General features: G+C 44.4%; 1 protein-coding gene across 2 annotated transcripts; it reads right to left on the bottom strand.

Moving 5' to 3' along the window:
- Positions 1-7,395: 7,395 nt before the first annotated feature.
- LOC115593715 (CAAX prenyl protease 2-like) lies at positions 7,396-10,845 on the bottom strand. Of its 2 annotated transcripts, XM_030437314.1 has the most exons (8): positions 10,636-10,845; positions 10,452-10,554; positions 9,936-10,019; positions 9,457-9,535; positions 9,206-9,373; positions 9,041-9,112; positions 8,120-8,182; positions 7,397-7,737 (listed from the first exon to the last, which is right to left on the bottom strand). In XM_030437314.1, the coding sequence occupies exons 1-8, from the start codon at positions 10,770-10,772 to the stop codon at positions 7,508-7,510; spliced, it is 936 nt and encodes a 311-aa protein (XP_030293174.1). In that variant the 5' UTR covers positions 10,773-10,845; the 3' UTR covers positions 7,397-7,507. The 2 variants fall into 2 exon arrangements, with proteins under 2 accessions (XP_030293173.1, XP_030293174.1); XM_030437313.1 differs by having other exon boundaries at positions 7,396-7,737; positions 9,041-9,373.
- Positions 10,846-13,483: the final 2,638 nt, after the last annotated feature.

Genomic DNA, 13,483 nt, shown 5'->3' on the forward strand with positions numbered 1-13,483 from the left:
ACATCCTCTCGCTCTCCTCTCTCTCCTTATCTTCTCTTTGCTACTTGCCTTCTCTTTTCTTCTCTTTAAGTCTAATTATGCGGCCTCCAAAGTCAGCAATCTCTTTCCCAGAACACCATCTTCTACCCCAAAACTCCCACTCTCGCTCTGTTTATTCTATCATTCCGGCCTGTTTAACTCCTCCCCCCTGCACAGACGGCCACGCCCCCCCAGAGACGCATACCACGAATGTAATTGATAGAACAGACAGAAGTTCTCCTTTCCATAGTCCTGCACTCCCAATTCCCCTCTTTCACATTAATGTACTTACAGTACCTCAAAGCCGCTCTATCTCCCAACCCAAAGACCTCTAATGGAACGTACAGACCTCTCGATTCCTAACTCCCTGCCTCCTAGGTCACAGCCTGCCGTCTACCTCCTTGACTCCTAGCCACTTGCCACATATCATGACTGGCTCTGATGCATTCTCAGCTCCCAGCTTCCATGCGAGCTGAACAGAACCTTCCAGCTCCGGAGCCTCTACCCATTTCACTGCGACCGCATATTTGCAGAACAGCTTTCTCTGCATGTGATGTTTCTTCTGTGGCCACCAACGCTTTGGTATCCAGATTAAAAGCACACGTTTCCCCCCACTCAAAGAATATGTGCCCTGACTTTAATGATGAGTAATGGGGCTCGGTTCTGCCAGAGAAGAACCGGTTGGTAACAGACGGCTTCTCCTGAATGCAAAGTGACAGACGCGTTGTACGGTCCAGGCGCTGCGCATCACTGCGTCGCTTGACTCGGTGTAAATCCTCTGAAGCGAGGCACTGGAAAGAGTCGGGGTGCGTTCCCAATCGCTTACTTTTTCTTTTTACTTTTATAGCATACTGCGGGAGCCCTTTCAAAGTACATACAACTGCTCTGACTGTCTTGCTCCTATATCCTCTGCAGCCAGCATAGACCAGCACCTAAACACAACATGTGCTGGTCGTGCTGGTGGTCACCAGCACGACCAGCATATGTTGTGTTTTGGTGCTGGTCTATGCTGGTTTTTCCAGCAGTGCTAGCAGCCTTAGCATGAAAACAAAGCATGTTGTACCTAAATATGTCTAATTAGTTCGATAGCATGGGTGTCAGAACGCAGGGTTGGTTTCAAAATGCAGCGGTGTCGGTATGTTCTGTCTGAAATGTCCATAATGTCCTGAAAATGCAGAAAACAGATTCTATAGCCAGGCAGCATCTCTGTCAGGCGCTAGCCTACTGAGGGTCCATCCACATGGAAACGCTTTTGTCTGTAAACTCACATGTTTTGCATCGTTTTGTCTGATCTTTCACATGGATCCTGTAAACGCACTTTTTGAAATCTGGTCTCAGGGTGGAAACATTCTAAAACGCCGCCCTTTGCATATGAAAGACGCCATCGCCCCACCCCTCCACCTCTTAACCCTGTGACGTATCATAACAACAACAACAACAATGGCGGACTACAGGCTTGTGCTCGTGCTGCAGAAGATATTGAGCCTTTCAGGGTTACTATGGCGAAATATTCTGCTCCTCTGCCCAGCGCTGAGCGAAAAAGGATTATGAACAACCGACTAGACATTTTCATCTTCTTCTTGTTGTGTTCGGTTTCTTCTTCTACTGTCTGTTTGTTTACAGCGTGCAAGCTTTATGCATGCTCCGGCTCTTCTTCTTCTTTTTGGTGAATTTCAAGCGCCACCTATAGGCTGGAATATGAACTACAGCATGTTGAGTCGTTCACAATGGATCAGTTTGGATGCAAATATTCTTGAAATTAAGCGGAGGAAGACGGAGGAAAAAAGATCGCTTTGGTATGAGTGGACAACATCGCTTTGAGCTAAATGCTCACGTCTAAATACAAACATTAGCATGCTAACATGGTTTCACTGACGATCTTAACATGCAGGTAAATGTTTACCATGTTCATCATCATCTTAGTTTTGTGTGTTAGCATGCTAACATTTGTTAGCCCTAAACACTAATGTGCTTTTTGTTGAGGTGAGTTCAGGAGTCTCACAGCCTGGGAATCCTCAGCACTCACCTCAACTTCAGGGTTCGTACGGGTGCTTGAAATCCTTGAAAGTGCTTGAATTTAAATGTTGCGTTTTCAAGGTCTGAAAAGTGCTTGGATTTTAGTTTAAGTGCTTGAAAGTGCTTGACAATATAACTCTGTGTCTTGGCAACGTTGGGATCAGACTGGATAATTTGCTTATTACAAGGAGAAATAAAATCAGTGTGTGTATCATCACACATGCAGCCTGGTAGCAATAGAGAAGGATGGCTGAGGAGAAGGTGAATTTGATGCAGTTTGAACTGATAACACGTTTAATATTAAACTTTGATGAATAAGCGAACAGCTTATAAAAGTTTATGTCAAAAAAGAAAATTACAGGGAGCTCTCAGGTCTCTCTTTGTCTTGGTGCAAGCGTACCTGAAGAACGCCAAGCGGCTTCCCTTTTTTTGGAAAAAACTTTGTGTTAATTTCTAAAGTTTTTGCTATTATGAAACATCTTTTTAGATGTTGACAGCGTAATACAATGTACATAATTGTGATAAAAAGTGAAAAAAATAATCATGAGTATATATATTCCTGTAGATATGTATTTTACCCCAGTGATAAGGTGCTGGAAAATGGTGTAAATGACCCTTAAAAGTGCTTGAAAAGTGCTTGAATTTGACCTTGAAAAATGTGTACGAACACTGCAACTTACACGTTGTCTAAAATAGATGTAGCAGGACTGAAGGACTCCCACATCATTTAGTTTTTTAAATGCTTGTTCTCTGGCTGAGAGAACTGTTAGCCTCTGGCTAAGAAAGCTTTCACACTGGCACATTCCAAAGTGGTCTAACTCCGACTGAAGTAGAGGACTCGTTGTGACAATAACCCAGGGCTAATAAACTGGCAGCGTGAATCGAATAGCTGAGCTTAACCCGGGAAACAATCTGTGTGAGGAAACGGGCTGAGTTATCCCTCAGTTAACACTTAGCCAGGGGCTAAAGAGGTGATGTAGCACTAATGTGGGATCACAGCTGAGGACAGCATTGTCAAAAGTTCTTTTAGTAAAGTCTAAAAAAAAAACTAAAAACAGAGATAATAAGTGAAAATATTAGTACTAGTGGGCTGACTTGAATAAAAGTCTCTCAGGTGAAATCTTCTTCAGGATCAAAAGTACAAGTAGAAGTAAACTATAAATATATTTACAGGTGTACATATACCTCATGTATCAGATCCAATATTCAGCATTTTAAAAAATCTGATTACGATCAGATAAATTGATTGAAACTTCGGCTCTGATGCAGCAGCGTGCAGAGTAACTAGAAATGAATGTGAACAGATAAATGTTTGGATGGATGGATTTGTTGGGATGATGTTGAGATGAATCACTGAGGGACTGAAATTATCATTCAGTGCATTCTGTCATGTATGTGCAATGTTATTGAAAGTACATCTATTAATCTACTGTGTGTAAATACTGTATGTGTTTATGTCATTTATGTGAAATACAGATTTATTCTTTTATTCTGAGAGCTTGTGGATGAAAATAGCCTGAATCTTGTGTCTGTGCAGGACGGGCAGTCTGGAAACTAACACATTTTACAAGTGTCACACGTTTCTCCTCTCTGCTTTGATAATTAAAATGTTTTGTTGACTTTGTTCTGAATTCGAGCTGCTTCTGCTCCCGACATCACTGATGTCAGAGACGCTGTGCCGTTATTTCCTGCTTGTCTCGGGTCATTCAGGCCGATTGAAGAGTTTGCACCGTATCAAATACAGCAGGAGGACACGTCAGTCGTTCATTTTTTCCTGACCGCTGGTGTCCTATGTCCCACACACACACACACACACACACACAGACACACACACACACACACACACGCTGAAGCAATTAGCTGCGGCCTTGTGGTTAAATAATGGAGTGCAGGCATTTCTGGTGATTTCTGTGGAGTGGAGGAAAAAGACGATACTTTTATCCACTTCTTCTACGAGGTCCGTGTGTCTCATCTCTACCTGCACACACGAATGCCCTCCTTCCAAACCCGGACTGTCAACAGAACCTCACCACAAACATCTGAGCACACTCGGGTCGCTATCCCATAGTTGTGCCCAGGAGGAATAGTTCAGTCGACTGGTACTCGAGCCGTCAACCTAAACAGTTTGGACACTAGCCGTGAGCTAGTTGTCGCATCAGTTTTCTTCAGGTTAGGTGACCTTTATTAACCTTTATTTAACCTCGGAGTAGTTTACTGCGCTCGCTTTTCAGCCGTGTTCTCATTCTTTCATGCTCGGTTTCACTCATGTTCACACCTGGGAGCAGCCCAGTGCAAACACAGCTCCTACTGTTAGCCGCTGATTAGCTCCAGTGGAACAAGATTCTCAGATTGTGAGCTGGAAACCACCAGGACGGGGGTGAGCGCCTGGAAAATCTAATTTGTAGTTTTATCTTCTTACTCGGCTGAAAAACAAGATGTAAGTCACTCTCATTTAGCAGAGAAAATTCTTTAAAGGTGCACTTGAGGAAGAAATTGTAATCAGACGAGAGGAGACGTCTGATTTCTGTCCAAACAAACCAAATAAACAAACTCGCTTTGTTTCCACGACTGAATCAACAAACTGACCTGAAAGGACGACACAGTTTAAACTGGATTACTGTGTTTATATGTGGCGGACCCTGCCACCTTTTCCACCTTTAAACAGTGTTCTGGGACCTTATTGTCCTCCGAGAGCAGCATGTTTATTCTCTGATGTGAGTTTGTCTGTGTTACCTCATTAATATTGTAAATACTAAAAGACTGAAGGTGAATTTCGTCTCCAAAACGACGCAGTGCCCCTTTAAACCGACGCCGCTGCGCGAACAGCTGCTACTGAATTTGTCAGAAGTCATACGGTAAGTTTTTCAGACAAACATGGCTGCTGATGGAAACTGCAGTGACAGAGCTCTCTCCATCCAAGAACACATTTTTTAAGAAGAAGAAGAGGAAGAAAAAAAAAAAAAAGGAGGATGCATGACTAGCAAAAGCTCGGGTGACACACATGCGCCGTCGTCTGGAGTTTGCATAAAAGAATCACGCACGAACAAACAAACTTCAGACAAACTGAGGACGCGAAACTGTTTGGAAAAAACTGCTGAGAGGCAAGAAAAGAAGAGAGAGATGGAGGGAGAGCGCCGAGAGACGACTGATTATTCCTTTACCAGATGATAGGCTCAGCTTTTCCATCGACACGGCACACACACACACACACACAGCATCCAATTCTTTGTAGTGTCTTTCATGATGCAGTCATATTTCTCCAGACGTTTGTGTGCGTGTGTGTGTGTGTGTGTGTGTGTGTGTGTGTGTGCAGCGGTAAATGCATTAACAATGGACTCCACAACAAAGGGGACACGAGACAAAGACCCAGATTCAGACCCACCACACGTCTGACTTCTCTCTGCACCATTTCCTCCTTCCCCGTTCAAACTTTACATTTTTTTTTTTTTACCCCACATCCCTCCTGCAACCGGCCTCGTGCCTCGCAGGAAAAAAAAAGTCCCCCAAACGTCCTGAAAAGAAACAGCAGAGAAACAGTAAAACTACCTGACTCAGCGTCAGTAACAGGATGTAAATCATCCCCCGACCACAATGCTGAAATCTTCTGCAGACCAGCTTTGTGCAGGGAAGTTGTATAACAGCCTGATTCTGCTGTCTTCATTTCATAATTCACCACGGCGAGGCCGAGGTCGCCCGGTGCTCTCGGAAGGTGGTCGCCAAATTGCAGGTCGTTAGACTCGATGTAATTCGCAGGGAGAAACATCAGGGAGGTAAAACAGTTTTCTTCTTGCAAAAGCTGCTGTCGGGCTCGATCCAAATCCCCGAACTCGCAGCGGCCCGCAGCTGAAAACTGTGTTGCACTGGAACGACCCCAAGTATGACTGAGCGGAGATGCATGAGAGCGAGCACGATGACAAATCAGCCGTCGATCCTCGAATATAGAGCGATTCGAAAACACCCTCGTTCATCTCTTTAATCTCTCTTCCAAAGTTTGACAGAGCGCTGAGCGGAACGTAAACCCGAGCGTGCGACCAGAGGAGGCTGCTACACACTCGGCACGCTCCGGTCCGTAGACACAACAAGTTCAAGGATCAGGAACACGTGAAATGGGACGAACGCTAATTTAGCGTTCGTCCCATTTCACGTGTTCCTGATCCTTGAACTTGTGTCTACGGATACAGTCAGTAAGTTAGCTTAGCTCGATAAAACAAGAAAACAGAAGTAAACTGCTAGCCTGGGTTAGCCTGGAGCACCTCTACAGCTCGATAACCTGTCGTTGTTGCAGTGCATTGTGGGTCTAACCCGCCGTATTGGAGGTGTCAGGTGGACACGTTTTCTTTTGCCTTTGCTCACAGCTAGAGGACATAACAAAAAGGCGTTGTGTGCGTATTAACATGATGGCAATATTACAATTATTAAATATCCAGTAACCCTGGAGATTAAAGCAACATTATGTAGAAATTGGCATTTTGTGCACTTTTGCGCCCATCCACAGTTTGAGAGAGCCCCCTGTTTCTACACTCTATGCTAAGCTAAGCTAACAGCCTGCTCAGTGGAATTCTTAGAAAGAAATAAATAAAAAAAGAGTCGATCCCACAACAATCCAGTTTCTTTTTATCAAGACCAGAGTTTAAAAAGTAGCCACATGGAAAAATATGCAGACCAGACGTTCGTAAATATGAAAATATGAGTCTCTTTGTGCTCCCTGGTGTTGTGCTGTAGAGAAAAGATTTCTATAATTAGCTCATCTGTCCCGGCTCATAAATCTTAGTCTCTGCCGCGACCTTTCACCTCTCAGTCTCAAAGCTTCAGTGTTTCCACCGACCCTGAACCTCCTCTCTCAGCTCGGCTGCTCCACATTCTGGTTTTCCTCGGGGACGCACTAACGTTTCCCCCCCGATCCTCCCCCTCCACATTTCATCTACTCCCCTCTTCTTCTTCTTCTCTTCTTCTTCTCTTCTGTTGTTGCTTCTGGCTGTGACTTCCTCTTCTCACCAGTCGGACTCTCATCGTCTGAACAAAGTGACTTTACGTAACTGTCCTTCTGCACTTTGCTTGTTTTTTGTGTGTTTGTTGGCTTTGTGTCTGTGTTGTCCGTCTGCACATGTGTCTGTCTCCTCGGCTGTCTTCCCTCGTCACTCATTCACTTTCACAGCTCATCTGTTTTTCTCTGAGACACACACACACACACACACACACATATATGCACACACACACACACACACACACACGCTCAGCTCTCTCTTGACTGGTGTTGCGTTTCAATACAGTAGGAAATATTTTCGACCATGCAGGAAATGTCTGAAGTGCTAGAATGGTTACTTTCTCATGCACACACACACACACACACACACACACACTCTCTCTTTGTATAAAAATAGTGTTTTATTTGAAAACCCAGCAGACAATGAAATCCACAGTAAAAGAAGTAGTTTTAGGAGCGGGACTGTATTTCATTTCATTTCATTTCATTTCACTGAATCTGGCATGCAGACGTTGGGGGCGGAGCCAGGCTGCAGACGGGAATGGCACCATAGAAGAAGGGGTCCGTCAGCGGGAAGAGCAGCACCAGAAACAGCAGCAGCCCCGTCGCGTATGAGACGAGGAGAGCCGGTCGCTGAGGGTGCTGCAGGGCGGCGCTGATGTCCGGCAGACCGCGACTGTTGCAGAACGAGTGGCACAGAACTGGACCCACAACGTGCCCTGCAGGAGGAGGTCGCAGGTTTAACGAGGCAGGTGTTTCAGGTGTGAACGGGGACACACGCTCTGTTTTAGAATATTCAGTCTGCTCTGATTGGCCAGCTCACACACGCCTGAGCCAGCACCGCTAACAACAACAGAGCAGCTGTGCTAAATCAATACTGACGCGTCAAACTAGATTCCAGGCATAAAATGTGTGACACGGTGACGTGGTGTGATGTCACAAAGTCACAGAATTAAAGGCGGGACTACTGACGAGGCGCGGATCGTCTGTTGGCGCAGATTTTGGGCTGTTTGACTTCCAGACCTTTTATAGAACACACTGAAGGAAGGAATATAAAAAAAAGAATAATGTTTACTATGTGCTGCTCAGCTCCTCTCTCACCTGTTCTCATGAATATGAAGGCAGTAAAAGCACCGAATACAGTCGTGTACAAGAACTGCATCCCTGCAACAGAAAGAACAGAGTGTTTCTAATAATTCCATTAAATGTGTTGCGATGACGACCTTCCTCGGTTACATCAGCGTAGATTCAGATATGGAGGACTTTAGCAGCATTAGCAGGAGCACAAGTTAATAAAAGTTTGCTTACAGTGTTACAAAGTTTCCTAAATGATCCAGTAATCATATAAATCGTTTGTAAGATCTGTTTCACCTCTTTATCTAAGATGTCTTCAGGAAACTCAAACAAGTCCAGTTACCTTTGTACAGCACTTAGATACTCGGTGACCCGGATCACCAACATACAGGATATAAACCCCCAAATGACACGTTACAGAACTTAATTTAACTTCACTGACTCGGGTTTATCTGCTCGCTCTGTAAGCCGACCGACCTTGAAAGCTGCCAGTGTTTTCATTCTTTAGAGATCCAGTTTCTAGAAATATTCTCCTGAAAATAAATCAAATTATGTCGCGGAATCTCACATTTTCCTGTTTTTCTTTCCTTTTGCGGCATATAATGTGACAGATTCGACACGTCACGCCACTTATCACCAGACACAGTAACACTTCATTAACACATCATTAATCACTGGTAACATTATAGTTAATTAAATTTTATATGGTAGTTTTGTTTACTATTAATAAAGAATTCAATCTTTTATGAACCATTAATTAAGCAATTGTTTATTGTGAAGTTGCAGCTGTTGTTTATAATATTTCTGAATGTTTAATAAAGACTGTATTTGGATCAGTTGCTAAATAAATGGTTTATAAAGTGTTTCAGTAACAGAACAGCTGACACTATAGCAGCGTGAGGTTCTACAGTCCGACCCGGCTGCGTGTGAGATGAGCCGTCCACTGACCCGACACCGTGAGGACGATGCTCATATTGTCCTTGTGGAGGCGCTGTTGCTCTGTGATGTGGTGGAGGTGTGCTGGAACGACAGCAGAGGGCGGCTGTGAACTCAAACACATAAAGTCATCAGTGTTTACACTGTAACTACAGCCTGAACATCTGGTTGCCATACCAACACCAAAGAACAGCGGCGCCGTGAAGATGGCAGCCGTGGGTCCGGCGCAGGGCACCAGCATGGGCAGCATGGCCCCTCTGAACACCAGCTCCTCCGTCAGCGGTGCCACCACCTGGTTCCTGAGCCACACTGCATCTCCCACACACAGCCTCCACGACTGAACATCTGGGGACGTAAAGTCAAGACTTTATGATGGCGTGCACATCAAATACATGAACATAACCCCCGACTTACGAGGCCGAACTCACCCAGCGCAGACTGCAGCTCCCCGCTGAAGCCGGCAGGGTCGTCCATCGCAGCGTGAACCAGGGGGCCGAGATAAAATACCTGCCGTTTGGAATAAAATGTGATTATTAGATCCAGTGGAGCTATATTAAACACAGATTAAAGAGGAGGCTCCGGTCTCTACAGGACACATTTATCAACGTATGGTTTAAACACGCTCATGGGACGTTACTGCAAAATGCAGATGTTTAATGGAGGTTGTAAAGCCGCGCTGCGTCGCACTGGGACTGGAGATGTCAAAACTGCTTCAGTGAAACACAAATAAAACGCTGTAAGAGGGAAACAGGAGCCAGAGAGAGCACCCGATATTCAGCTGCTTTTATTCTGTCCTGAAGCTTCTCAATGCAATCAGTGTTTGCTGCTATGAAATCAAATGTGAAAAACAGGCGCTCCTGTAAAGTTGAACCTCTCGGCGTGGACATAAACATCTGTTTTTTTGTACCACGGTCAGCAGCAGCGGCAGCACGGCTGCAGGAAGCAGACCTCCCAGACGAACTCCCATCAGCTCCAACACAGACGCATCGACCTGCAAGGAAAGAATGAAGCTTTATAAACATTTTTATACCCTAAAGCGATTATAAAGTTAAGCCGGTGTGACCCGGGTCTTAACCTCACAGAACACCTTATGTATAGAGAAGATTCCCCCAGGAGTGAGGACGCCACCCTCCACCTGGACGCTCAGGTCTCAGCTCAGCGTCACTGAATCCCTCTCAGCTGACTGACGCTGACCTCTGACCTTCAGTATTCAACTGTTCACCTTTCAAACAGCTTCTTTCTTTAGCTACAGGAGGAACATACTGACAGCACATTGGAGATTGAGTGCAAAACTGTGACTGTGATGAATATTGAGTTACAGGAACAGGAAACCAGGAAGAAGTTAGAAGTTAGAATATCGTTTATGTAGAAAACAACCAGCAGCTGAGACGGAGAGCGGCAAGTTGTGTCTGCATACACTCACCTGGATGTCGGCCCAGTGCATCCACACCTTCACCACTGCAGGTGACAGGGCAGAAACCAGCAGCACACTGGCACAGCGGCGCTTTATCACACTGGGATGGTCCCTACACACACACACACACACACACACACGTTTAAATACTCGTCTGACAGCTCCGCCTCACGTCTGCTGCTGCGTCGCGTACCTGGGTAAGCTGCTTCTCCAGACGTACAAACTGCCGACGTACAGGCAGGCGAGCAGCAGGCAGCTCAGCACACACACCTGACACCTTGTAAAGGTGTGCTCCACCTGCGTTACAGGGCCGTGTTCTGGTTCCAGCATGCTGTCAGAGCTGCAGGAGGCTCCTCAGGTGAGCTGCAGCGAGCGCAGGTTCATCATGTCTCAGATTAGTGGATCCCAGTGAGGTGGAGAGCTGCGCCGCAGAGGGAAGCGGATTATCTCTAATACTCAAGTGGGAGGAGACGTGTGCAAGGTGTGCACGTAAACACACACACACACACACACACACACACACTTCCTGCTGTTTGTTGCAGGAGCGTCCTGTCAGCTGCTGTGCGTTTCATCGGTTCACCTTTCTGAAGCTAAAAAGAAACTAAATCCAAACATGTAAGAGCAACCAACCAGTATTTATTTTTCCTTCAACATATTTATCAATATAATCCATCACATCCTCACTTCATAAATACAGACAGCCACATCAGGAGTACAGTGATATACAGTAGTGATGTGAAGCAGAGTACCACTTTATCAGCACACAGTAGTCAGTGGAAACAGGCACGAACATCTCAACCGTCACATCATGGTTGATTTAAGGCACTCAGGGTCTTTAAATAAACACTATAAGCTGGAAAACATCTCGAACATCTTTTGTCTGCACGCCAGAAAAACTCGTTCTAACATCTAAAGAAAAGAAAACAACAGTAAAGTACAATATGGCAAGTGGAAAAAGTGGAAATGCTTTCAGGGCTTTACTGAAATGAAAACACCCTGTTACTCTAAACATTGTGTGTTTGAGTCCAGCTCACGACCAATCACATGTTATTTGTTATAGCTAATATGTCTTGGCATGTTTGAACCAAATGTTTTTCACTTTCACGGTGGAAATGTCTGAAATAAAAAGACGAATATGACCAGAAATGAATTCCAGATCCTAAACAACTGTAAACGATTTCCCGTGAAAAGTCACAAAAGGCAAAGTTCTGCTGCAGTCGAGCTTTGTTTTGGCAACGAGAAGAGGAAAAGCCAGTGATCAAATACAAACAGATAAAAACACACAAACACACAAAAATGTGCAATAAATGTACAACGACCATTTCAATAAATAAAAATCTAAATAATACTTTGACGTTAAGACGGACTGAACAGATATGATGTGAAATTGAAGAGGACGCAGTTTGCAGCCGATCAGGTTCCTCATGACGGATCCTGGAGAATAAAAGGCACTAAAAAAAACCCACAAAAGTTATTTTATCTTCTGTGCAAAAATTATGAAAAAGATTTAAAAACATTTTTTTTTTCCTGGGCTTCAGAAGCTCAGTAGTAAAAGCTCTGTCTTCTCTTCTGTCCTCTCTCCTCTCCTCTCTCGTCCTCCTCTCTCCTCTCCTCTCTCCTCTCCTCTGTCCTCTCCTCTCCTCTCTCTCCTCTGTCCTCTCTCGTCTCCTCTGTCCTCTCTCCTCCCTCCTCTCCTCTCTCGTCTCCTCTCCTCTCTCCTCTCACTGCAGGACACATTTGTCTTTGTTGCTGTATTTCCTCCTCCTCATCTCCAGACCGCGCTCCAGACGCTCGTCCTCCTCCAGCGCCCTGAAAACACACAAACACAATACATACAATTAATTGCTTGCAAATAAGGAATAACTCAATATAAATATCCTTCTGCATCCTACAGGACGTCCACACATGCTCACCCTCTCTCCTTGGCGTCGATGTCTCTGATGATCTCGTCCCGTTGGTTGACCAGAGACACGAGCTCCTGCAGGAGCAGCTGCTCCCTCTGCTGCTGAGAGGACGACTTCTGCCAGTCTGCAGGACAAACAGCACAACGTTACGTAACCATATATAAATATATATATAAAACCACGCACAGCAAGGACAGGACAGGTAAGTCATTATTATTAAACTGCTTTACTGTCTACATTTGTTCTGTCTCATCTGTAAATCATATGATCAAAAATAATCAATATCATATAACTTCTCTTTATCCATCTACGTATGCTTGACAGTTACAGAATACATTTTCACAACATTTTAATATCTCGATAATTATGATGTTTTATTGAAAATAAACTCAAAGCAGTTCTTCCAGACTTTTTGTCATAGTTTCAGTTTTTGATTGAGTTATTTCCTGTGTTGTTTTGCTTCTCACTTCCTCCCTTTGTCCTTTTTCCTGTTCAACCGCGTTTCATTCATCAATTAGTCCAAAAACTAAATAAAGAAGCCAAAAACCAAAGAAGAACCGAGAACACGGGAGCGACGAGGGGAAACAGAACAGGAACAAAGAGACGTGTGATGAAAACAGAGAGTAACAGGAAAAATACTGGCTAACATAGAATTAACAAATAAATCACAGGTGAACAGGAAAAAAAAGGAAAAGGACAAAGACAGGAAGTGAAAAACAAAACATGACACATGAAGAAAGAACTCAACCGTGAAACTTGTTCTTGTCAGACGTCATTTGAAATGATCACAAACTGGATGTTTTAAACTATTAATCACATAAAAGTGGATTTATCAGTGGATTTAAACGACATGTTTACAGCTGAACTGTCAATTTGTAGCTCGGTTTGGTCAAGTGTGCACGCCCACTTTAACCACATGTTCCCACGAGTTGGGGAACATGTGACGAACCTCATCCTGTCGGGACTTATTTTCCTGATAGTCCACAGTAAACTTTATAGTGTTTTTCAGCAGAGAAATATAGTTCACCAAACCGACGCCGTTTCTCTTCTCCCTCTTCGCTGCTTTCCTCTCTTTTTCTTTTCTTGACCAGTGACGACAACTCAGCCTTTTGCCAAGAGTTGAAATCACCGTATTTT

The sequence above is a fragment of the Sparus aurata genome, chromosome 13 (genome assembly GCF_900880675.1).
Source record: "Sparus aurata chromosome 13, fSpaAur1.1, whole genome shotgun sequence".
NCBI classification, from domain to species: domain Eukaryota; kingdom Metazoa; phylum Chordata; class Actinopteri; order Spariformes; family Sparidae; genus Sparus; species Sparus aurata.

What these genes read in the sequence shown, in the direction of transcription:
- LOC115593715 (XM_030437313.1), bottom strand. Translation starts at nt 10,772, where the DNA reads ATGCTGGAACCAGAACACGGCCCTGTAACGCAGGTGGAGCACACCTTT. An exon ending in TGCACTGGGCCGACATCCAG is followed by an intron (nt 10,020 to 10,451) that starts GTGAGTGTATGC and finishes CTTTCCTTGCAG; the next exon opens with GTCGATGCGTCTGTGTTGGA. An exon ending in GGAGCTGCAGTCTGCGCTGG is followed by an intron (nt 9,374 to 9,456) that starts GTGAGTTCGGCC and finishes TTACGTCCCCAG; the next exon opens with ATGTTCAGTCGTGGAGGCTG.